The sequence below is a fragment of the Arvicola amphibius genome, chromosome 4, assembly GCF_903992535.2.
Source record: "Arvicola amphibius chromosome 4, mArvAmp1.2, whole genome shotgun sequence".
NCBI lineage: Eukaryota > Metazoa > Chordata > Mammalia > Rodentia > Cricetidae > Arvicola > Arvicola amphibius.
In genome coordinates, this window is record NC_052050.1 from 44,251,843 (window position 1) to 44,277,565 (window position 25,723).

The 25,723-nt window shown below is 43.4% G+C and overlaps 1 protein-coding gene across 1 annotated transcript in view; it reads left to right on the plus strand.

The window, feature by feature from the left end:
- Window positions 1-24,464, plus strand: part of Efcab5 (EF-hand calcium binding domain 5) — a 92,589-nt gene extending 68,125 nt beyond the window's left edge. The window contains exons 14-18 of the mRNA XM_038327891.1: window positions 6,095-6,195; window positions 7,679-7,932; window positions 9,390-9,676; window positions 10,142-10,238; window positions 24,018-24,464. Of these exons, the coding sequence (XP_038183819.1) occupies window positions 6,095-6,195; window positions 7,679-7,932; window positions 9,390-9,676; window positions 10,142-10,238; window positions 24,018-24,193 (915 nt within the window). The 3' untranslated portion in view covers window positions 24,194-24,464. The remainder of the gene's footprint in view (window positions 1-6,094; window positions 6,196-7,678; window positions 7,933-9,389; window positions 9,677-10,141; window positions 10,239-24,017) is intronic.
- The last annotated feature ends 1,259 nt before the right edge of the window (window positions 24,465-25,723 follow it).

The following is a 25,723-nucleotide window of genomic DNA, read 5'->3' on the forward strand; positions in this document are numbered from 1 at the left end:
ATCAGTGTTTGAAGGTCTGCGTGTTGGTCTGTCTCTGTGTGTGAATTCTCAACCTCCAGCCCCTTGCCCGAAGCTTGCGAACTGGGGTCTAGCGCATAGAGTGCAGACCAGGGCCACAATGCGCGGCATGAGCTCATGCATTCACACACCCCTAAATATTATAAAATAAATAAATATTCCAATTTGGGTGAGCTGAACAGACAACTCAGTGGTTAAGTGCACTTATTATTCTTGCAGAAGACGTGGGTTCAGTTCCCAGCACCCACATCAGGTGGGTCACAACTGCCCGTAACTCCACATGAGGTACACTTACAGATACACTTACAGATAAGCAGGCACACATACATGCACATGAATTATAACTTTATTTTTAAGCTTTAATTTTGAAACCTACGAAGGAAAACTTGTTCTGACGCATCCTGGGATGCATCCAGTGGCTAAGGAGGCAGCACATGCCAGAATCGTCTGAGTCAGGGAGGAAGCGGTGAGAAGGCTGCTCTCAGACAAATTACGTCATAGTAATAAACATTTAAAGGCTCTTTGTCTGTATAATGAAAGCTTGCTCCAGGTTTGCTTTGCTTCCTTCTACTCATCTTTAGCTTTAGAGTTTTCCACATCTTGGGGCTGGATGAAAAGGCAACATCTTTAAAAGTAACTAGGCCAGATATGATGGTTCATGCTCACAGTCCCAGGACTTCAGAGACTGAGACAAAAGAATTGTGAGTTCAAAGTCAGCCTGAGCTATATAGTGAGACGTGGACAGGAAAGGAAAGAAGTGAGGCCCCCGTTTTCCTCTCTCAGTGGCTTGACCAAGCTGTTGAGGCCTTGGGATTAGAGAGCAGACGCACAGTACTCTTGATGCTTGATAGAGATGCTGAGGCTATCTCGTCTCTGCATCATTCCTGGGGGGTAGATTGGGAATAGGAGTAGGAGCTTTCAGTTACCCTCATACCTAGAGCAATCTGCTCCTTCTATCGGGCTAGCCCAGTGAGGCCAAAGTAGGATCTAAGAAAGATTCAGAAGCATTTTTTTCAGGGTTTTGAGAAATAAAACACCTAAGGGCAAATAGCCAAAATAGCCAAGTCAGCCAACAAGAAGCATGAGCTTCCAGTGTTTAATTTTAGTATCGTGACAACGTGGGCAAAACTACAAGGGCCACGGTCCATCCACACAGGGCCATTCATAGAGTGAGAAGACCATGCTGAAAGGTTAGGGGAAGGCAGTCTGCCTTGAGTCGAGGTCTTAGTGATGCATGGCAAGGCAGAGACCACAGCAGCTCTCAGAAACTGGTTCTCTCCCAACCACGTGGGTTGCAGGAGTCAAACTCAGATTATCAGGCGTAGCAAGATTAGAATCTTGGCTGAAGATTTGATGCTGTAGTATAGAGAACATCTTCAACAGTTTTCAGAATTGATTGAAGTGTTGATTTTATGACCATCAATTCTAAAAACACTACTTTACTTCATAGTACAAAAGGCAGAAGTTTGTTGATAATTGTGTCCTATTCCCAAATTAAAATTCATTTAAAAATTTTTTATGAAACTCAAATGAGCAACTCAAACAGCAATTTCTAAACAAATATTCTAACACAACATAATCCAAAATACACTAATTCAATTCTTATATGCCAAGGAATAATAGGAGAAAAATACTTAAAGTCTTTGTTTCAGTCCTGTACATTAAAAGAATTTCTGGAGGTTTCACCACCCCTGATTTCAAACTGTACTACAGAGATATAGTAATATATCTCTGTATTACATGAGTAATGGTATAAAAGCAGATAGGTTGATCAATGGAATCGAATCAAAGACCTAGCTGTAAACCCCCACACCCATGAAAACCTGATTTTTCATAAAGATGTCAGAAATATACAATGGAAAATGGTGCTGGTCTAACTGAATTTTAGCATGTAGAAGAATGAAAATAGAACCATATCTATCACCCTGCACAAAACTCAAGTCCAAACCAGATACATTGAACCTGATAGAAGAGAAAGTGGGAAATAACCTTGAATGTATTGGTACAGGAGACAACTTCCTGAATAGAACACCAATAGTTCAGACACTGATATCAACAATTAATAAATGAGACCGCATGAGACTGAAAATTTTCTGTAATGCAAAGGGCACCATCAATAGAACAAAATAGAAGCCTACAGAATGGTAAAAGATCTTCACTAACCCCATACCTGATAGAGAGCTAATATCCAAAATACATAAAGAACTCAAGAAACTAGACAAAAACAAACTAAATAATCTGATTTTAAAATGGGGTACAGATCTAAATAGAGAATTCTCAAAAGAGGAATCTTACATGGCTGAGAAACACTTGAAGAAGTGTTCAACATCCTTAGTCATCAAGGAAAAGCAAATCAAAATGACTCTGAGATTTTATCTTACCCCTGTCAGAAGGCTAAGATCAAAAACACAATGACAGCTCATGCTGGCATGGATGTGGAGCAAGGGGAACATTCCTTCATTGCTGGTGGGAGTGCAAACTTGTACAGCCACTTTGAAAATCAGTATGGCAGTTTCTCAGAAAATTGGTAATTGATCTACCTCAAGACCCAGCTGTGCCATTCCCGGGCATTTACTCAAAAGACCCTCCATCCTACCACAAAGATTCTTGCTCTACTATATTCATAGCAGTTTTATGCATAAGACCCAGAACATGGAAGCAGCCTAGATGCCCCTCAATAGATGAATGGATAAAGAAAATGTGGTACATGAACACAATGTATTACTCAGTTGTTAAAAAATAACGATAACATCATGAAATTTGCAGACAAATGGGTGGAACTAGAAAAAAGTCATCTTGAGTGAAAAAACCCAGACCTAGAAAGATAAACATGGTATTGCTTATTTATATGTGAATATTAGCTGTAAAGGAAAGGATAATCATTGTAGGCAGAGACTGTTCTTTCGTTCCTGGCCACCCTGACCCGAATAATCACACAGAAACTATATTAATTACAATACTGTTTGACCAATGGCTCAAGCATATTTCTAGCTAGCTCTTATATCTTAAGTTAACCAATTTCTATTAATCTGTGTATCAGCACAAGGCTGTGGCTTACTGGTAAGGGTCTGGCATATGTCTCCTTTGGCAGTTACATGGTGTCTCCTTGACTCCACCTACTTTCTCTCTATATATCTTCCAGCCTGGCTATATTCTGCCCTTCCATAGGCCAAACCAGCTTTATTCATTACCAATAAGAGCAACACATATATAGAAGGACCTCCCACATCAAATTGTGGTACAATCCACAGACCCAGAGAGGCTAAGTAACAAGGGGAGCTCAAGGTAGGGGACACGTGAATCTCCCGATGAAGAGGAAATAGAATAGATATCTAGGGCCGACTGGGGGCAGGTAACAGGAATCAGGTGAGGGTAGGATAGAGAGAGTACTGAGAAAGACGACTGGAATTGGGGGCATTTCAGGGAGAGAGAGAAACCTAGTATAATGGAAACTCCCGGGACTCTATGAGGGTGACCCTAGTTAAGATCAATGGACGATACAGAGCCTGAACTGGCCATTTTTTGTAACCAGGCAAGGCTTCCAGTGGAGAGATTGAGACACCAACCCAGCCACAAAACTTTCAGCCTACAACTTGTCCTGTCTGCAAGATGTGCTGGGGTAAAGGTGGGACACTTGTGGGAATGACCAAAGTCCAGCTTGAGACCCATGCCATGAGAGGGAGCCCTCCTCTGACACCGCTAGGAGGCCAGGAACCAGAAGCTGGATAGCCCAGAGACATGGGATAAAACCAAATAAGTCAATAAAATTATTCCTAATGATCCTTTGCTATACTTGTAGACAGAAATTATTCCTAATGATCCTTTGCTATACTTGTAGACAGAAATTATTCCTAATGATCCTTCGCTATACTTGTAGATAGTAGCTTAGAGTAATTGTCATCAGTGAGGCTTCATCCAGCAACTGATGGGAGCAGATGAAAAGACCTATAGCCAAACATTAGGTGGAGCTGGGGAATCCTGCAGAAGCAGGGGAGGAAGGAGAGGGGTCAAGAACACCACAAGAAAACACACAGAACCAACTATCCAGGGCCCATAGGGCCTAAAAGAGATTGAACCAACAATCAGGGAGTGTGCATGGGTCTCACCTAAGCCCTCTGCATATATATTATGGTTGTGTAGCTTGGTCTTCTTGTGGGACTCCAAACAGTGGGAGTGGGGGCTGTATCTGACTCTTTTGCCTGCTTTTAGGATCCTACTAAGTTGCCTCATCCAGCCTTAATATTAGGGAGGTGCCCAGTTTTATTGCACCTTGATATACCATGTTTGGTTTATATCCCTGGGAAGCCTGTCCTTTTCTGAAGGGAAATGAAGGAGGAATGGATCTGGAGGAGAGGGAAGGTGGCAGGGAGGGAGGGAAAGCTAGGTCACAGTATAATATATGAGAGATAGATAGATAGATAGATAGATAGATAGATAGATAGATGGATGGATAGATAGATACATACATACATACATACATAAGTCTTTGTTTTCTCCAATCCAACCATGACGCTTCTGTAAGAGCAGATTATTCTGTGTATATAAGGAAATCTCTGTGGTTAATGACACAGTAGTCTTGAATCTGAGCCAGTGTTCTCAGGCAGTACTCCTTGGTGTGGTGTGGCACAACACGGTGTACATGTTCATGTCACATGATGCAAATGGGCAAAGGTTGCTGGAAACATCTCAGTCATTTTGATTTTTAGCTAATTGTTGGTTGTTGCACATCCAGAAACATTTAATGATGAAATTTTATGTGACTCCCCCCACTACATTTGGAGGTTGTGACTTACATTGAAAAGGCTAAAAGTTGAAAACTGCTTAGAAGTAAGGGAAGTAAAGATGAACGAGGAGAATGAGAAAGAATCATGGTCTGGTAGGAGAAGAACCAGGGGAGAGTGAAGAGTGGAGTCCTAAAAGCCACACGAAGAAAAGCTTATCAATAAGCGAACTTTATGCTGGAGAGGTGGCTCAGTGGTGAAGGGTGCATCCTGCTCTCGCAAAGGACAGGAGTTCAATTCCCAGAACCTACATCAGATGACTCACAATCACATGTAGCTCCAGCTTCAGGGGATCTGATGCCTGTGGCCTCTGAAGGCCCCTTCACTAATAGATATACATAATTAAAAACAAAAATAAATCTTAAAAAAGAGAAATGCCCAGTGTGGTGACACGCGCCTTTAATTCCAGCCCTGGAAAAGCAGAGGCAGATGGATCTTCATGAATTCAAGGCCAGCCTGGTCGACATAGTAAGTCCCAACCAAAGTGACACAGTGAGACCCTGTCTCAAAAAAAGGGGGTGGGGGATGTTCAAAAAATAAAAGGTTGCTGAATAGCCAAACAGTAGGTGATGATGACCAGTGTTTGACCAATAGACTTGAAGATGACTCACTTAGACCTTGACAAGAACAGTTGTAGTGAAGTAGTAGGCCCATGACCTTATTGAAAAATATGTTTTATTGCACCTATTTTCTATAGGTTTTTATACTTTTTTGAATGTTTTACAATGCTTTTTGTTGTTGTTTAGTGTGATAGCATCTCACCCAGGCTAGCTGAGAACTCCCTATGTAGCCAAGACTAATGTTAAATTTATGGCCCTCCCATCTCCATCCCCCAAGTGCTGGGATTACAGGCATGCACCATCACAGCAGGCCCATGGGGCACATTTTAATATGAGGAACACTATGAACACACAGCTTAGCCAGGCGTGGTGGAACACGTTTTTAATTCTTGTACATGGGAGGCAGGGACAGGTGATCTCTGTGAGTCCGAGGCCAGCCTGGTCTACATAGGGAGTTCTAGGCCAGCCAGGGCTACATAGAGAGACTCTGTCTCAAAACAAAACAGACAACAAGAAAAAAGCTAAACATAGCTTTTTTAGATATAAAAACTTATGTATTAAAATAATCTTATTCAAATTTCCCTTTTGGGATATTGTTCTTTAGTGGCCCAGAATGTGTACAATGTCAATATCCTTAAAGCCAGAACCCACCTAAACTTCCCTTCTTTCCTATCTTTTTCCCATCCCAAAAGGTCCAATTACTGCTTTCTAACAAGATCACTTTCTCTTTCTCAGGAAGGCTATGTTTTACGCAAAATGATGGTTACAGAGTATCTGGGCCTAACAGAAATCCATGCAGAACCCCCAACCATCTCGAGGAAGTCGTGCATCTTCAGGTATAACCACACCTGGCTCGTCTGACTGGCATGATCGCAGATCTGAGGACGCCGCTTCTGCCTTTATTAGCACACCTGTCCTAATAGCCCGTTTATTATTTTTTAAATTTACCAAACAACACTTATTTTGTTCATGGTTCTATGAAGATTAGAATACATGTGTTCTTCTCATCACTAGCGCAAACAGGAGAGGCAGCACATTGAAAAGAGATGTGTCTGCCTCACCAGAGGAGGCGGCTACTACATTTCCATAAAAAACCTCTGTCTCTCACTGAAGCAGGCCTTGTAGCCACCCTGCCCAGCTCCCCAGCATGCCTCTGACCACTGCTGCAACTTCCCTGCCGGGAAACTCTCTAAGGAAGAGCCCTCAAGTGATTAGAGCCCCTTAGGAGTTACGATTTCCTTGAACTCTCCCACCCCAGATCCCCACCATACACCTAGAGCAGCTGGCAGCCAATGACAGACTAGTGCTAGGATACACACACACACACACACACAAACACACACACGCGCGCGCGCGCCTCGGAATAAGTCTTAGTCTTTGGTATAGTGGACATCTTAGATCTCCTCCTTCGGGCTAGACTGGACAGACTGGGTCTGCACTTCCTTAGCTTTTCCCAATCTGCCCAACCCTGCTTCCTCAGTCCCCTGATTTCTCCAGCAAGCACTTGCTTATAAACATCCCTGTCTGAGGCTCTGCTTCTAGGGAGCCTTCCAGCATTCACTTAATACCTTTTAGACTATTAGTACATTAAAAAACAACCAAACAAACAAGCCACCATCAAATAACTGCAGCTACCCTGTGTTACACAGTGAAGCAGAGTCTCATGATGCAGAACAACCTGGGGCTGCTACCTTAGGTGAGCTTGTTGAAAAGTTTCTGCACCCCATAAACCTCTCTGCAGACGCAATAATCAAAATCAGACCAAATCAAACCGAATTAGAAAAAGCCCGGGTTTAATGGATGCCAATGCTCCCTGGTGGCCTTCCAGCCCACCAGAGAGGAGATGAGGAAAGAAAACCGGAAAAACCACTTGTTTGTTCTGGGGGGGGGTCAGTTTAAATGCCCTGTGGGAGTGGTCTTGAGCATCTCTGGGGAGGGGTCATCATTTGTCGGCCTTTCTCGGAGGTGGAGTCTGGACTGAGGCAACTCCCAGAGGAGGGGGCTTAGGATGGAATTTTCCATCCAAACATACCAGATTCTTTGGATATATGGATGCCAGGGGCTAAGGTGAAATGTCTACCCAAACACTTGTCAGGGAAGGCTCTCTGATAAAGGGTTGTTCACGAAGAGAAACATCCAACTGAGCTGAGCCAAGGGACAGTCATGTGAAATTGAGGGGTGCAGCACTCCAGACAGATGAAAGAGCAATAGTGGGCGCATTGGGGCAAGGAAGGCATAAAAGAGAAACTCAGCCTAGTGGTGGAATGTTGTGAGCAGGCCGGCGTGTAATAGACCTGTATGTATTTGGTTTGGTTTCAGAGATTTCCTCTTTAAGTGCATAGACACTTCAGAAGTTATTTTGGCTTCTACCAGTGGAGAAACCCACATTGCAATTCCGCTTCGCGAAAGAACGAGAGAAGCTATGGGAGTCCTCGATGTTAACATTGGCCAGACTAGGATGCTGGTGTATCAAGAGTATAAAGATCTGCAGAAAATGATGAAGATGATCCAAAATGCCTCCGATGAAATACTGGGCGAATTCTCTGGAGAAATCATGAAGAATGAGGTCATAGGTATTGTGGCTATGCTAACAGTCTGGATGTGTGGTTTGCTGGGAGGGAATCACAGACACTGAGGTGAAGGCTGTAGTTTCCACTATGTAGATCTTTCCATGTGAAAAGGTGCCCTTGTGCAGGCTTCCCTGGTGCATATGTAGCAAAGGGTTATAGACCATACATGTCCAATACACCATCCTCTCAGGACCTTAGCTTAGACGGTGAGATGCCCCGTCTGCTGCAAAACATATAAAATAGGCACTCTCCTTGCCTTTGCCATAACCTTAGGAGGGCAATAGTCACAGCCCATTTCACAGGTGTGGAAAGTAAGGTTCAGTAAAAATAAACAACAGATGGTAAAACTGGACTTAAACTTGGTTTTGACTTAATTTGAACATCTTACTTTACAGATTAAAGAGCTGAAACCTACAAACCTAAAGTGCTTTTTTCCAAGGTTCAATAACAAGCCGCTGGCTGGGCCAAGACCAGTCCCCCAAGTCCTCGTGACTCTATGTACCTTAGGCTATTCTTAGCACATCATCATCTTAGAGAGTGGCTGAGAAGAAGGCTTGTAAAACCTCTCAGCTAGAATGAATCGAATAGATTTAGCCACAGTGTGTGGGATTAAAGTGGATCGATTTGTAGCTGTTATATAGAGTGTGATACAAGAAAGAAGGCCAAGTGTGGCACCACCAGCCTGTGATCCCAGCTACTTGAGAGGCTAATGTAGGAGGATCACTTAAGATGAGAAAGAAAATAAAGGAGGGAAGGGGGAAAACAAAAACAAAAACACACGTCCTGTAAGTGTTCAGTGTGTGCAGATCCTGAGACATAACAGCTTCTGTCTGAAACCCTGGGATTAGCCCCAGAGACAAAGCAGGCTCTCTACCACTAAGCTATGTCCCTAGTCCTATTTTTAATTTTTATTTTGAGACAAGGTTTCACTACATCGTCCAAGCCAGCCTTGAACTTACTATAAAGTTTATGGAAGACCTTGAACTCAAAATCCCCTGGCCTCAGCCTTCCACATAGCTGGGATTATAGGTCTGTGGTACCAGGACCAACAAGAATAAGAACTCTATTCCTTTAATTCCTATGCCTCATCAAAGAAGTAGGTATTGGCCCTAGTCCCACAAAAGAATGTGTGTGTGTGTGTGTGTGTGTGTGTGTGTACAAACATATATATGTGTTACATATATATTCAAAGGACAATAATAATTATAAGTCTTCAAACTAAATCCTAACTATAAAACTCAGATTTTTAAAGGGTTTTTCTTCAGTTTTTAATTCCATCAGATATAATTCTATTTTTGCTTTTTATTTCATGATTAGAGAAACCAAAGTTGCTTAAAATCATGGGACATGGCTCTCTTTTGCCTGAAAAAATAGTTTATACTATTTTATAATTTATATTATACTATACTCAGAATCCTGTGAAAGAATAGTATATTCATCTAGAATGTGTGTAATTGCAGAGATGGAGAAGACGGGAGAAGTCACGCGGGCAGGCATTCTCTTCTTCCGCACCATGCTGCAGGAGCTTCGGGAATGCCTCCAGCTCCTCACCTCCACGGACTTTGTATCATTGCTGCTCTATGAGCACAAACCCCACACGGACTCAACGTTCTTTCATGACCTGGATTCCCAGGATATAGAAGCCAACGTGGTCCTCGTGCACGACATCCTGAAAGGAGTGGTCCTGTTTTCTCAGCAGGAGATAGAATCTTCCAGTGACCTGGAAGAGTGGGAGAAGTGGAAGTTTGTAAGTTGGGGTGTCTTTTTTTTTTTTTTTTTTTTTTGGTTTTTCGAGACAGGGTTTCCCTGTAGTTTCTAGAGCCTGTCCTGGAACTAGCTCTTGTAGACCAGGCTGGCCTCGAACTCAGAGATCCGCCTGCCTCTGCCTCCCGAGTGCTGGGTGGGGTGTCTTTTTGTGAGTTTTGAAGCTACAAATTATAATGGCACAACTCACAGGTATACAAGATGCAGGAACCTTTTCATAGTAAAGACATCCTCTAGCCCACCTCTGTGTTCCCAGACGACACAGCTGACATCTCTAAACCTGTGTTTTGTATTCTTTCTCACAAGCCCTCTCCCCAGACTACACACCCCAAAGCTAATTCGTCCTGCCAGTTGAGAATGTCCCTGTGTGGAGTAGTGTAAGCTGGTGAGCTGGGCCCTGTGTTTCTACTGGTGATAATGGGACTTCTCTTTGGTTCTTTGTTCGCAGTACATTAACAAGTACTTAGTTGAAGATCTTTGTGAGTTTGATCCAACTGCTAGCAATGTGAAGGTTAATGTACAGCTTGTTGTGAACTACATCCAAGGTAAGGGTCTGCCTAGTAACTTAAATGTATGCCAATAGAACAACTGTGAGAGATTCCATTATAGTGAAGCAAATGGTTCTTCAAGTGAGTTTACACGAAAATAAAAATGTTCATGAGTTTTCTAAAAAGGATACAATCAACAATTTGCTCGATCCCCTAAGGTGTCTATGCCACACGTTAAGAATTTAAAGGTGCGGCCGGGCGATGGTGGCGCACGCCTTTAATCCCAGCACTCGGGAGGCAGAGGCAGGCAGATCTCTGTGAGTTCGAGACCAGCCTGGTCTACAAGAGCTAGTTCCAGGACAGGCTCTAAAGCCACAGAGAAACCCTGTCTCGAAAAAAAAAAAAAAAAAAAAAAAAAAAAAGAATTTAAAGGTGCCATACCTACACACAGTAAATAAATGAATAAATAAAAATGTAACTATAAAAAAAAGAATTTAAAGGTGAGCCAGGCGGTAGTGGCACGTGCCTTTAATCCCAGCACTCGGGAGGCAGAGACAGGCAGATCTCTGAGTTCCAGTCTAGGCTGGTCTACAGAGTGAGTTCCGTATGTGCTCCTTACTCAAAATGTACTCACTACATTACTCAAAATTTGTTAGCATCTCACTACTGAGGAAGCTGAGTCAGGAGAATCACTTCAGTCCAGACGTTCAGGGCGGCCAGACACTACAAGACCTTCATCTCAAAGCAAGCAAAGGGGAGCTGCAGCAGTGAGGACTGGAACATTAGTCAAGACGTCTTCTGCTTTTAGCTGCAATAAGGAACAAAAACATTTTAAAGGGCACTAGTATCAGAAGCTGGTAATGCTAGCCTTTCGGAGAAGAGCCAGCAAGACTGCAGAGTGAGAAGGGGGCTCTCGGGTTGGAGGTAACTAGGAACCTGCCCCAGAGAATCAGCCACGTCTAAAAGCAAAGGCACATTCCTGCACCGGTATGGATTCCTCCTCCAGATGCTTCAGGCCAGGCGTGCAAGAGAACTTAGGAAAGAATGTGTTTTCCTCCCTGCAATTTAGGAAAAACTAATCGCTGATTGGATGAAAGGGAGAAGCAGAAAGATCTGCAAGTTCAAGGCCAATCTGGTCTACCGCCAGCCAGTCAATACCACACAGGGTCTCCAAAACAAAACAAACAAACAAACAAACAAACAAAACATCTCCAACAGAGAAAAGGCTCTGTGAAGACTCTCCAAAAGAAAAAACTGGTGGGGGGGAGGGTAGGGGGGAGAACCGAGCCTGGAGCTAGGTATATACTTCTTTGGATGCCCAATCAGTTCCTCTCCTTCTCCTCTCCTCCTTCTCTCTGATTCCACCAAGTCAGACACTTCCAATCTTCTGTGATAGTTTAGGTTGAGAGGCACAGATCTGAGAGACTCCTGGGACAAGGGAGAGATGAGGGCAAGGTCGGGGAGGACAGCCGCAGACCTCAGACTGTAGGCACAGGGGTGGCAGAGCACTGAGCTGGGTGGATGGGTGTCACAGAGATGTTGCTAGGAAAGTGAGGTGCTCCCAGGAGTTTGAGTGTGCTTGGGAATAGCAGAGGACACGAGACTCAGGAAGAATTAATGTGTTTCTTGAGTAATGTGAGTCCGGCATAGAACTCCTCTCTGGGATGCTACATGGGCAACAGCTGATCACTCCGAGCTCATTCCTGGGAGCCTCTTCACAGGTGCCACAGGCCTGATCTAAAGTTCTATTCAAAGGAATCAGTAACAACAGCAATAATAAACCTGGGCACTGTCCACTGTCTGCCGAGCGTGTGTGTGTGTATGTGTGTGTGTATGTGTGTGTGTGTGTGTGAGAGAGAGAGAGAGAGAGAGAGAGAGAGAGAGAGAGAGAGAGAGAGAGAGACTAAATATTGAACATGCTAGGCGAGCACTCTACCTCTAAACCACACCCCTTCCCCTCTTTACTTTTTGTTTTGAGACAGTCTCACTAATTTGCCTAGACTGTTCTTGAATTCCATGGCCCAGGCAGACCTTGAACTTGCGATCCTCCTGCCTCGGGTCTTCTGAGGGGCTAGGATTACAACCCATCCACTGTATACTTTTATGTACTTATTCTATATTTGAGGAGTTGAAAGTCCAGAGAAATCTGCATCTGTGTCCCCAGGATGTCTAGTCCCAACCCCAGTCCCCCTGTCTCCAGTCTCTGGTTCCTCCTTTTGGAGAGAATGAACACCCTCCATGAACTGCAGCACCACCCCGTATGGGATCAATTTGTCTAATTGGTACTCTCCTCTTTGGTCTCCACCAACCTGACACCTCCCTCAACCAAGAAGCAGACCTTGCTGCCGGGTTCCTTGTGTTCCTGAGTGATGTTCCCCTCCTTAGACAAAAGCATAGGCAGTCTTCAGTCCAGTCCCTCTGTCATAAGGAATAAGGATAAAGAGCAGGCCTTGCCGTTGCACCTTGCAGCTGCACCCTTAATAAGCCCATCCTCCACCCAGGGAAAGGCAAAAGGCTCCTTCTGTGGCGTGGCACCAATGCCTCAAAGGCTCTGCCTCAGATTTGCTTGTTAGAGCCACCTGCTAGTGCAGGCTCTACTCAGAACACATGCAAATTTTCACCCCTTGCCCCAACTTTGAACTCGCCTACCCTCTTTCAACCGCCTTGACCATGAAAGGCCTTCCCGGGGCATTTTGCTTTCCAATAGTGCCCTCGGGTGGCAGGAATGAGAACTTCAAGTAACAGAATGGGAGACAGCCAAAACCCAACAGGCTTCCCTTTCATGCAACCAGCAACCCCTTCGTGTTATCAATCTCTATAGCAATCCACGAAGTTCATAGGTCACCGGATATCAATCCTCTCTCATTTAGATGAAGTTATATCAAGAAAGTCTGAGCTTCGTGTTTAAGGGAAGGGGAAGTGTTCTTTGGGCAGTCTTCCTGTTTGTGTTGGGAGAGGACCATTTTGGCAGGGCCAACTGTTATCCAAAAATCTGTGTGGCCTTCTTGTAACTTTGAGGAAAGCTCCTATTCAGGAAGCCCACTCAGCCTGAGATGGCACCAGCAGTTTCTGCAGGTTCTGCCTGGGATTGGGGCTGCTAGGCAGGGCGTGGAGCCTGGGGTGTGGTTGATAGACCCAGTGACATCCCATTGGAGAAAACGTTTTCTCTTTTCTGTAAGGTGTTGCTTGCAAGTAGCTTCTTGGCTAGGGGTGGGACTTTGTGTCTGTGTCCCCCCTCTCTAGAATTTTGTCTAGCTTGAACCTCGGTCTGTCTGTGTTGTCACAGTCTCTGTGAGTTCATCTATGTATCAGCTCTGTTATATCTGGAAGACGTTTCCAGAAGAGGGTACCGGATCTCACTATAGATGGTTGTGAGCCACCATGTAGGTACTGGGAATTGAACTTGGGACCTCTGGAAGAGTAGCCAGTGCTCTTAACCTCTCAGCCATCTCTCCTGCCCAAGGCAGAGGAATCTTAAGCCAAGGTCACCCTCAGTTATATAACAAGTTCAAGCCAGCCTAGAGTATATGAACTCCTGTCTACAAAGAGAGAGAGAGAGAGAGAAAGAGAGAGAGAGAGAGAGAGAGAGAGAGAGAGAGAGAGAAGAAAAAAGGAAAGAAAAAAAGGAAAGGAGAAAGGAATGATAGACATAAATTGCACATCACACCTTTCTGGAATATACAGATCAGTGTTTGGAGAATACAGCGAATTGTGCACTCCTCACCACTACCTAGTTTGATGACATTTTCACACAGAGCTGTAGCCCCGTTAGCAGGCCTCCCTCTCTAGCCGGGGCAATTGCTGGTCTGCTTTCTGTCTGCGCTTGCCCATCTCCAGACTTTGATAGAAATACGATTAGGTAATAGGTGCCCTTTTGTGTCTGGTTTCTTTTACTCACTGTAGTGTTTTCAGGACTCACTTACATTTTAGTGTGTATTAGTTGTTTGTTTCTTATGACTGAATTATCTATATATTGATAAGCTGTATTTAATTTATCCAATTATCAGTTCATGAGCCTCTGGAATTTTTGGTTTTGGCTCTTGGAATTGTGTTTCCAGGAACATTTATTTACAGTTTTGTTTTTGTTTTTTATTTTGAATGTGCATATTCTGTTCTCCTGGTCAGAGACCTTAGTTAGGAGTGAAATCGCTCGGGCATATGATAGCTGTCTGTTCCGCTTCTGTGGAAATGTCTCCATAGCCTTTTAACTTCCAAGATAGCTATTGAGGTGTTGGAAGCCTTTTGCAAACGTTACCTTTGTTTTGCTTCTCCCCAGAAGCTCTAGGATCATCACTTTATTCCCAAGGTTGTGACATTTCCTAATGATGAGCCTTGACGTGGCTGTCTTCACCCAATGTTCTGGGTGTTTGCTGGGCCATTTCAATTGTGAAATCCAGGACCTCGCCTCCTAGATGCCTACAGAGCATCAAGGTTGCCACTGCAGCTGTGCAAGTTGTGCGCTGCACAGAGGTGCCCCACTGAGGAGGCAAATGGCAGCTAAATCTAACCTGGATTCCACTCACTGAGCTGTGTGTGCCTTCGCTTGAAGCTGCGTCTGCTCGGAAGGGACAGGCATCTTTTCCTTGGCCTGCCTTTTCTCTGCTCAGCCCGCTGCAGGCCAGTGCACTTAGCCAGGACAGGTGACCTGGAGACTGATGGAGACTCTCCTCTCCCTTTCCTATCGTCCTTCTTTGTAACACATTTTCCAGACATTGCTTATTCTAGACTCAGTCTTCAAAATCCTAGTTTTAGTGGCTGGAGTACAGCTCCGCAGATCTCTTACTAGTTTGCATGAAGCTAACGAGCTAACTAATGTCTTATTTTCCATCCTATTTTCCGTCTTTTCACCTTTTTGCTTTACATGCTGATAAATTCAGTCTCCTCTGCTGATTTATTGACTGGGGAGGTTGTGTGTGTTTGATGTCTGAGGGCACCTGCATTGCTATTCTCTAAGCCTTTGCTTTCTTCAGCCTCTTGTTGACATTTTGCTTAGGTCTCCGAGGGCATTGGTAATTGCACCTTGAAGTTTTCTCCTTCCTGGAGTTTCTCCTCTTTCTTTCTCTTTTGGTGTTTGAATCTCTGAGTCTCCGATTAAATGATTCCTGTATGAATGAAGTCACTTCTGATTTCTATGCATCTCTAAGCTCTTTATCTTGATCTGTAAGCTTCCTGTGTGACAAGATTCTTCCTTACTGTCTGGAGCAGAAGCAGCTTACTCTCCCACATCCTAGAGCCTAGAGGGGAAGTCTACAGGGCCTCCATATTTAGAATACATCTTAGTATCCTCCCCCTCTTCATCAGAGAACTGCCGCTCAGCTTGTTCTAATGCCGCACTCTGAAACTCTCTGTGTTATCTGAGATATTTCTAGAAGTGGGAGAAGTCCCCCTGAGCTGTACTATGAGGTGGATTCCTAAGAACTCTCTTTCCTAAACAGCATCTAGACACCGTCTGAGTCCTGAGAGGCTCCTGGGATATGCGGTAAGTTTGATCTAGGCATGCTAAAATAGGTGTGCAGAGTAAAGCAATTGTGTGCATTTGAGGGAGACAGGGAGGAAGCATGGGGCAGAATTTTGTTTTCTCTTAGGTGGTGCTGTGGCTCCCACCTAAGGGCTTGTTGAACGAAGCAGTGCAGATGTAAACAGTCAGACAGACCTCGTCAGAAGGTGAAATTTAAGTGAGGAAATCAGCTATATAGATAACTTCTACAGAGTGTGCTTCAGGCAGGGCAAAGAGTCAATGCAAAGGCCGTAGAAGGCAGGAGTGTGCGGTGTGCTGAAGTAGTCTAGAGGGCACTGTCAGGAGCAGAGAAAGAGAATTAGAGATACATATAAGGTGAAGTGATGGGCTGGGGAGTGGGCTCAACCAATCATGCCATCATAATATAATATGAGAAAAAATTAAGCAGAAAGTATTTCATGACATGGCTTATCCTTTGAAAGAATCACTCTGATGGCCGGGATAATGGTTCATACTTCTAGCACTCAAAGGCTAAGGCAGAAGGATTATGAGTTCAAAGTCAACCTGAGTTACATGGCAAGACCCTATATAAAAAAAAAATAAGTAAATAAAATAAATAAATATAAGGAACTGAGCATGGCAATGCCCATTTTTAATTCCAAATTTTGGAAGGCAGACAGACAGACCAATGTGAGTTCAAGGCTAATCTGGTTTATATATACAGTGAGTGCCAGGCTGCCCAAGACCTAGTAAGATCCCACTAGAAAAAAAGAAAGAGAGAGGGAAGGGGAGAGGGAGGGAGGAAAAAACATTCTGCTTTCGTGATGAAAAGGCTTTTGGGGGTGAGGGGTGCCGCTGTCAAAGAGAACAATCAGAGGAGCTGCTGCAGGGATTCAAATGGGAGTGGACCCGACAGAGGCAGTGAAAAGCTGTCAGAGGTAAACATAGTACAGACTCTGGTTAGAACCAAAATCTAACTCCACAGTTTGGGTGTGAAATGGGAACAAAGCAAAAGCCAAAGTTGACTATGGTTTGGAAGACTAGAGGAGCCATTAGTGAAATTAGAGAGCACTATAGGGAAGAGACTCAGTGGGGAAAGACGAAGAGTTCAAGTTTGGGGGCTGGAAAGGTGGCTCAGATGCATTAGCGTGCAGAGAGAGTACTCGCTGCTCTTGCGGAGGACTGGAGTTTAGTTCCCAGCACCAACATCTGGTGGCTCACAACCACCTGTAACTCCAGTTCCTAGGGATTCAATGCCCTTTTCTGACCTCTGTGGGCTCTCACACGCACATGCATGGGCACATGTATGCACACACATAAATAAATAAGGTAAATATTTTTAAAGCACTCACATTTGGCATGCTGAGGTTGGGGCGTCTATTGGGCTGTGAGCAGAAAAGGGAGTAGGTAGCTAGAAAAAGAGCTCGGACTTTGGAGAGAGCTCTAGGTGGGGATATAAAATTGAGATTTGTTGGCCAATAGATGATGTCTTAGTTAGGGTTTATATTGCCCTGAAGAGACAGCATGACCACGCAACTCTTATAAAGCAAAAACATTTAATTGGGGTGGCTTACATTTTCAGAGGTCTAGTCCATTATCATCATGGTTGGACATGGTGGCGTGCAGGTAGACATGGTGCTGGAGAAGGAGCTGAGAGTCCTACATCTTGACCCGCAGGCAACGGGAAGTGGCCTGAGACACTGGACGTATCTTGAGCATAGAAGACCTCAAAGCCCACCCCAACGATGACATACTTCCTTAAACAAAACCACACCTACTCCAGCAAAGCCACACATCCTAATAATGACACTTCCAATGAGCTTATGGGGGCCAATTACATTCAAACTACCACATTACACTCCCTGGCCCCCATAAACTTGTAACAATATCACATGCAAAATGCATTTAGTTCAATGTCAAAAGTCCCCATAGTCTATCACAGTCTCAACAATATTTTAAAGTCCAAAGTTTAAAGTTTCTTCTGAGATTCATGCAATCTCTTAGCCATAATCTCTTATAAAATAAAAATCAAAACCCGGATCACATATTTCCAACACAGGATATATATTACCATTCCAAACGTAGGGAAGGGAGCATAGTGAGGAAGTACTGGCCTAAAGCAAGACCGAAAAACAGCTGGGCAAACTCCAAACTCTGCATCTCCATGTCAATCCTGAGTTCAGTCCCCAGGACGCACATGATAGGAGGAGATAACCAAGTCTTATAAGGACCAAACCCTGTCCTCTGGCCTCCACAGGCATGCTTCCACAGATGTACCCACCTATTTTAAAAATTAAAAGTTGACAGGCAGTGGTGTCACACACCTTTAATCTCTGTGAGATAGAGGCCTGGTCTACAGAGCTAGTTCCAGGACAGGCTCCAAAGCTACAGAGAAACCCTGTCTCCAAAAAAAAAAAAAAAAAAAAAATTAAAGTTAACAAGGTGAAGGGGCTGGAGAGGAGATGAACGGGGCTCAGCGGTTAGGAGCAGAGGACTTGGGTTCTGTTCTCTTCAAATCGCCAATTGTTTTCAGTTTTGCTGACTGCAACACACTTCTTTCTTGGGCAGGTTTCGCTCCCTGTTAGCAGCTTGCCTCAACAGTATTCCATGGCTCTGGCATCTCTAACACCTTGGGGTCTCCAAGGCAATCCAGGCTTCTCCTTCACAGCTTCACACAATGAAGCTCTGGGAAATTCAGGGACACCGCTGACACATCCCTGGCCTCAACAGCTTTCCTTAGTCATGGAGGAAAAGTCCATAGCCCCTTTCTTCTACCCTTGTCTCTAAAGCCAGAAACATGTAGCCAAAGCTGCCAGGTTGTGCTGCTTGCTGGGACTGAAACGTGCACCCTTATTCAATTACATCTTCACCAGCTTTCTGTTTCCTGTGATCTTTCACTGCTTAAACTCAGCTTTCCTGGAACTCAGTCTGTAGACCAGGCTGGCCTTGAATCTAGAGATACATTGCCTCTGTCTCCTGAAGGTTGGGATTAAAGTACTACCACACCTGACTCTAAATTTTTCTTTTAATTCTTTTTTGCAAGTTGGAAACTTATCTTGGTGGTATCTTGCCCTGAGGTTACCACTCCCTGTATTCTATTTATTAATCTGTTGATCTCCTTGAACGCAGGATTTAGCTCTATTTCACTTTCTAGTGCCCCTTTTCTCCTCAAATCGTACATTTTGTATTTTTCCTTACTCATTATAAATCTGCAGAAGAGTGACTATTAATAACCATACAACAGAAAGAATACTAGGCTGTTTCAAGATTTTCTTTGCCAAGGGAATTAATCCAAATCTCTTCACTTTAGCCTCAGGCAGACTCTTCAGACAAAGGCAAAAAGCAGCCACATTCTTCACCAAAATATCACGAGAATGATCTCTAGTCCACATATTAATATTCTTATCCTCTTGAGCCAACCCCCCATAGTTAAAGCATCCTCAGCACCACTGTCTCCCTGCTCCTATTAATAAGGTCCATTAAGCAGCACTTAAAGCATTCCACTGCTTTTCTAACTCTAAGTACCAGAATTCACATTCCTCCAAACAAAAACATGGTCAGGCCTATCACAGCAATACCTCAGTTCCTGGTACCAGCTTCTGTCTTAGTTAGGGTTTCTATTGCTGTGAAGAAATATCATAACCACAACAACTCTTATAAAGGAAAAACATTCAATGGGGTAGTTTACAGTTCAGTCCATTATCATCACGGTGGGACATGGCAGCATACAGGCAGACATGGTGCTGGAGAAGGAGCTGAGAGTCCTACATTTTGACCTGCAGGCAACAGGAAGTGGCCTAAGACACTGGGTGTATCTTGAGCATAGGAGACCCAAAGCTCCACAGTGATCTATTTCCTCCAACAAGGCCACACCTACTCCAGCAAAGCCACACCTCTTAATAGTGTGGCTCCCAATGAGCTTGTGGCGACAGCTACAGTCAAGCTGTCACAGATGGCTTATGAAGGGGAAAGTGAAGACAGTTCTTTGAATGTCGTGCCACAAAGGGAGCATAGCCACAGGTTTGCCTGGGGTATGTCACTAAAAGGCCGGAAGTTATTTCATTAAGCCATGAATTTCTGTAAAGATAAAGTACACTGACTGAGCCATCTTAGTGTGAGTGGCCTGCACTACCATCTGAGGCAATGGTGATGTCTGGGACCAAAATTCCAGCAGAGACTGTGTTGATATTCTTGGTCTGTACTGCCACTGGAGACCACGCTAAGGTTCATGGCACATGCCGATGCCACGTGGATGTCTGTGATCTGAGCCGTGGCCACAAGCCATGTGTAACCGTGATCCACACTCCCACAAGCAAGCGACTTTCTGCCATGGTATTGATGACTGCAGACTCACAGGTGAGATAGGTGGACATAGAACGCTTCTGTGAGAGCCCTAACCCTTCTCCCCTCCAAAAAGTGGCAGCCTAAGCAGAAAGCATCTAAGAGAACTCTTAAAGATTGAGAGAAGGATGCAGAAGTGCAGCGTTCCACAGCTGATGGCTCCTGGTAGGGTAGGGTGGGGGGAAGGACTGTTTCCCTTAAGGGGCTGAACACTGGGAGTTTAACCATGCTCCAGTGGGTATACAGGCAACACAAACTGGACTTGTTTGTTTGCTTGCTTTTTCTTCTTTTGGGGGAGGGGGTCACAAAGGTGAGGTTGGGTGGACCTGAGAGGACTGGGAAGTGAGTGTGCTGGGTGTTCATGGTGTAAAATTTCCAAATAATCAATAAAAATATTATTTAAAAAAATTACACTGACCGAAATTCACACATTTGATTTATGGCTGCGCTGTGTAAAAGCCCGGAATATGCGCTATTGTGCAGCGATAATGCAGAACTATTTGCTTGCGAGGACTCGTGACTCATCCTGGAACAAACTTCCACCTCAGCCATAATAAATCAAAAACTGGGATTTCCTCCTTGTTCAACACCGCTCGTTTCATGCGCAGCCCGGGAGGTGTCTGCCTCTGAGATGACAGCCAATCAACAGCAACGTATCAAGTGCCCAACTGTCACTACAAAGTTCACCGTGCTGATGTAAGAACAGCTGCAGCTTGACTGCACATCCTTGCAGTATGCGTTGCTGGACAGACCTCAGCTTGCCGTGTCCAGCAGTAATGCTAGATGCTAAATTTTAAAAAGACTTAGGGGACGTGAAGCAATAGAAACAGAGAATTCAGGGCTGGAGAGATGGCTCGGTGGTTAAGAGCATTGCCTGCTCTTCCAAAGGTCCTGAGTTCAATTCCCAGCAACCACATGGTGGCTCACAACCATCTGTAATGAGGTCTGGTGTCCTCTTCTGGCCTGCAGACATACACACAGACTATTGCATACATAATAAATAAATATAAAAAAACAGAGAATTCAAACTAAAGGAGCTAATGGAGAAGGGACACATTCAAGGAATACTGCTGGTCCTGGCTTCGTTGTCATTGAAGGAAGCATTTTAAACTTGAAGTTAAATACCATTCTTTTTGCTTTGCCTGTTTTTTTTTTTCTTTTTTTTTTTTTTTTTTTACTAATTGTCTATGGTTCCCGGAGGATTTAGCTTAATTAATCCAGTGTTAAAGCAGAGACCCACAAATTGAGGTTTAATTTAAAAACATGCTTTTTATAGCCTGATGTTTCCAGCATAATGAATTCCCTGTGTAATTAAAAGTTTGATTAAAATGGGACCTAAAAATACCATAATAAATGCTTTCTGAATACATCCCTGTACATATTCAAAGTCTTACTCCTTAGAGCTTAAATTTAGTTTAAATATTGCTGTAAGCATTGCTAAGGCAAATCAGGATGCTCATAATTTCATAGATTCATAAAAGAAATAAAAGTAGACTTCTCTTGAGAACCGGCATGAGGGTCGGTGTGGGATGTCTGCCAAGCTGTGACGATCAGGCGCCTTTCTACCGCAAGAGGGCAGTGGCAGCCAATGGTAATGGTAATGGTAGCAGCTGCAGGAGGCTTCCTCAGAGGGCTCAATAGGGACCCTGTAAATACATCCATCTCTGGAAACGACAGGGAAACAGGAGCTACCTCCCAGACAGGTTCGGAGCTTTTATCCTGGTAACAATAAAACGGGACGTAAGCAACAGAAGCTTTTAAAAGGGAACGAGCTCTGCTCTCTCGCTGTCCCCCTGTCCTTGAATCTCCATGGAGACGGTGACTGGTTTAGTGATGGTGGAAGATAGGGGTCTGCACTTTGGGATGTTCGGCCGAGATCAACAACCACTGGTGCAGCTGAGCCCTCGTCAAGAATTTGGGAAACACAGAACCAAGCTGTCCTATCTCAGGAAATTCGTTGGGATGGGTACTAGGAGTGTCCTGGGATGAACTTGGCTCTTATTTAATTTAGAGTCATAACACTGGAACATTAAGATAATCAGAGTAATCTCTGGAAATCAGTAATATTTCTTTGTAAAGTTTCCAGGAAGTTAATTAGCACAAAGAGGGATCAATGATAACAAACGCGCACTCTGGGTTTTAAGCTGGTATTTGTATTGGTCTAGAATTACCCATAAAGTGAGATGAATCAGATATCCCTACTGTGTTCTCATGGCTAGCATCCATTCTTGTTCTTATTCATAATTGTCACTAATATTATTGAGCTGTAATCTGGAAAAACTTTTAGGACTTGAAATAAATTAAATTATTTCTTAATGTTGTTTCAATTCAACATTTATTGAACACTTACAATTGAATGAGAAAAAACAGTGCTTGTGGGGGGGGTGAGGGAGTGTGTGTGTGTGTGTGTGTGTGTGTGAAAAGAGAACATTAGACAATTAATTGCATCCACATGTTTTAAAGTCAGCTTCAAACAAAAATGAAGACTTGTGAATATTTCCTCATCGCAGGGGCTTCTCTGGTATATGCTGCACCTTAGCTTGTAGAGGTTCCTTCAAAACCAAGATAAAAACAAGCCTGACTCGGGGAAACTTGCTGCTTGTGTTGGTAGGAGACAAGACAAGAACATATATTCTGGGGTCTGTGCATAAGATGGCTCCGTGATTAAAGGTCTCTGTCACCAAGCCAGCAACTTAAATTTGGTCCCTGGGACACACATGTTGGAAGGAGAGAATGCCTACAAGTTTGTCCTCTGGTCACACACACACACACACACACACACACACACATCGGTAAACAAAATGTAATAAAAATGTCTGTCTTAAAAGTCTAGCAGGTAATTGAGATTATGGTTGAGACACTCTTGGACAGTGATATTTAACACTCTCGCGGTTGTGTGTGTGTATAATGGTTTGCTCAACTCAAATCAACAGATCTTCACCTGGGTCCAGGCCCAGTTAGACTAGGAACAGCAAGGGTGAGTGAAAGACAACCTCAAGGCGTGCGCCACCACTCCCCTGCTATGGGTTTTTATTAACGCCAACTAGAATTCACACTACAAACTCTGTAATTTGAAAACAATTTTTAAAGAACATTTAAAAATATAGTAGTATTCATTATGAACTAATATGCCCCACCTTAGCATGCCTTGTTTGAGTTCGGTTCATTTTACTTTGTTTTCCAATGCGGCCAGTGACCTGGGGCTTCATGCGTGCTAAGCAGGCGCTCGACCCCTTAGCTCCACCTCAGCCCGTTTCTAGTTTCGGTTTACAACAGGGTCTCACTCCGGCCCTGCTCAAGATCATCCTCTAGCCTAGCCTAGCCTCAAACTAGCAATCTTCCTGCTCCAGCCTGCCGGGCAGCTGGGATGGCAGGGATAATCACCACGCCCATCTGAATCTGAGGTTTTTAAAGATCTGGACTGTGTCTTTGAAACTTTCCACCTCTTCTGGTCCCATTCTCTTTTCTCGTAATGCATTCATAAATGTGACACTTATAAATTCATGCCTGATTTATTCCTTTTACTATATCTTTTTTTGCTTGTTTGTTTGTCTTTTTGGTTTTCCAAGACATGGTTTCTCTGTGTAGCTCTGGCCATTCTGGAACTCGCTCTGTAGATCAGGCTGGCCTGAACACAGAAATCTGCCTCCCGAGTGCTGGGATTAAAGGCTATGCCACCACTGCCTGACTTCCTTTTACTATATCTTTATGAATTCGTAAACCTTACAGGTTTTTAAACTTTTAAGAGTTATACCCAAATATGTATAAAATTCTACACATTATGTGTGTATATATACGTATATATAATATATATAATGATAATTTATATATATAAATTCTTTCACTATTCACTGCTTTGTATTATTCCATTAAATGAAAATATTAAATTCTATCTCTCTTATAATTAAATATATAAATGAGATGCTATTATGATTTTGATATACCACATAGTTCATAAATTTTAAGCATATTTTAATTTATTTCATAATAATTAAAGTACAATATTACCTATACTAACTTTTCCTTTCTTGATGCAGATCATTCTCGAATCGAAGTATGGAAGTTTGGCAATCTTGTCATTGAACTCCTGTACCACTGGTTACACGTTTGTTTAACTCTCATGGAGCTAAGCGACAAACAGAAAAGCTGTATTTTACCTCCATTGCCCAAGAAGAGTGATACCTCTGCTTGTGCAAAATTCTCAGAGAAATGATTGCCAGAGAAACGTTAAGGACTGGTACTATAGTTAGGACGTGTGTCCGATGCTGTTAATAACGAACTGTTGTCAACTGGAAAGGAATGCCCCATAGACACTTCTGCTCCCCGGCATTCACCTCAGCACTCTGTAAAACCAAAAGGGCTACCTAAGGAGAAGTTTATCTAAAGAGTATGCAGTTATGGTGGCCATAGTCACACGGACCTGAATATGTACTAGAATGTATTCAAAATCTCCCTTCCAGTCTGCGCTTTCTATCTGACCTGAGACTACTATGGCTGTTTGGGAAATTGCTTCTTATTCTTTTAAATATCAAAATAATGAATACTGGAGAGCCTGGGTGCAGAAATGGCAGCTTTTACATCAAAAGAGTACCAAACAATAAAGATTTTAAGAAGTGGACTTGTAACTGTTTTTAGAATTTTTCAAAGACTAACTAAACACTACTTCACCATCTGTCGGGGACCAGCCTTGACAAAAAATACCTCTTGCCAGGGTAGACGCATGGGAATTCAGAAATATAGTAAAGAATATGAACACATGAATGAAAATAATAAAATGGAGAAACATATAGGATAGTATTGGGAGGGAATTCCAGTGAGTACTGAAAGTTCACCCCCGATTAATTTCCAACTGCATTAACATGATACAAGGAAATGAACATACCAATTGAAGGTTACGGCTACATTTATAGTTAAACATTCTGTTGCTAGAACAAAACAAGTCACGTTTACACCCTAGATCAAAATATTCTATAGGCAAACCACTCCCTGGGTAGAATTCCAAGTTATCTCCATAAAGGGAACTGGAATTTAATTGGATCCTTAGACCCTAGTTTTAGGTAGGAACAGATCCACTTCTCTATTCCTGGAGCACAAGGGCTGGCTGTTAGCCTCACCTGTTGGCAATGACCTTGAGAGAGCAGAACGCGCTGATTTACAACCAGGTGGGACCTTTGCTTGAGGTAGAAGCACAATAACCTTGAAGGAACTAGAGGTTAGTTCCAACTCTCTGACCTTTGGTCAAAGTGGAAATAGGCTCACGTTTCTGGGCTTCCCCATTCATCCCTTCTTCACCTCTCCTTTCCGGACAATCTAGAAGTCCCCTTTATATTACTGTTTGTTTGAGACAGAGTCTCTCTGTATTTCTGAGGCTAGCCTGGAACTCCTGATCCCTCTGCCTCAGCATTCTGAGTGCTGTGAGTATAAGCATGTGCCCTGCCACAGATATCATTTTAATGAACAGAATTTTTGGGGGGGAGAAATGTTTGTCCATGACTCATAGAATAAAGAAAACATCAATTTTTAATAACAAAACTTCTCAAGTTCTATAACTACAAAAGAATTTATATCTTTTCAAAGCTTGCTATTACAGCAGACTTTATTGGCGTGTTGTGAGATTTCATCTTTGCAATAAGATATCTGATAACAAACTCCATTTTTAATAAAATTTGTGAAATTAAGCTTTGTTTTCTTAGGCTGTCAGATTGCCATGTGTCCTGAGTGTCTTAAGAGTGGAGACGGGCCG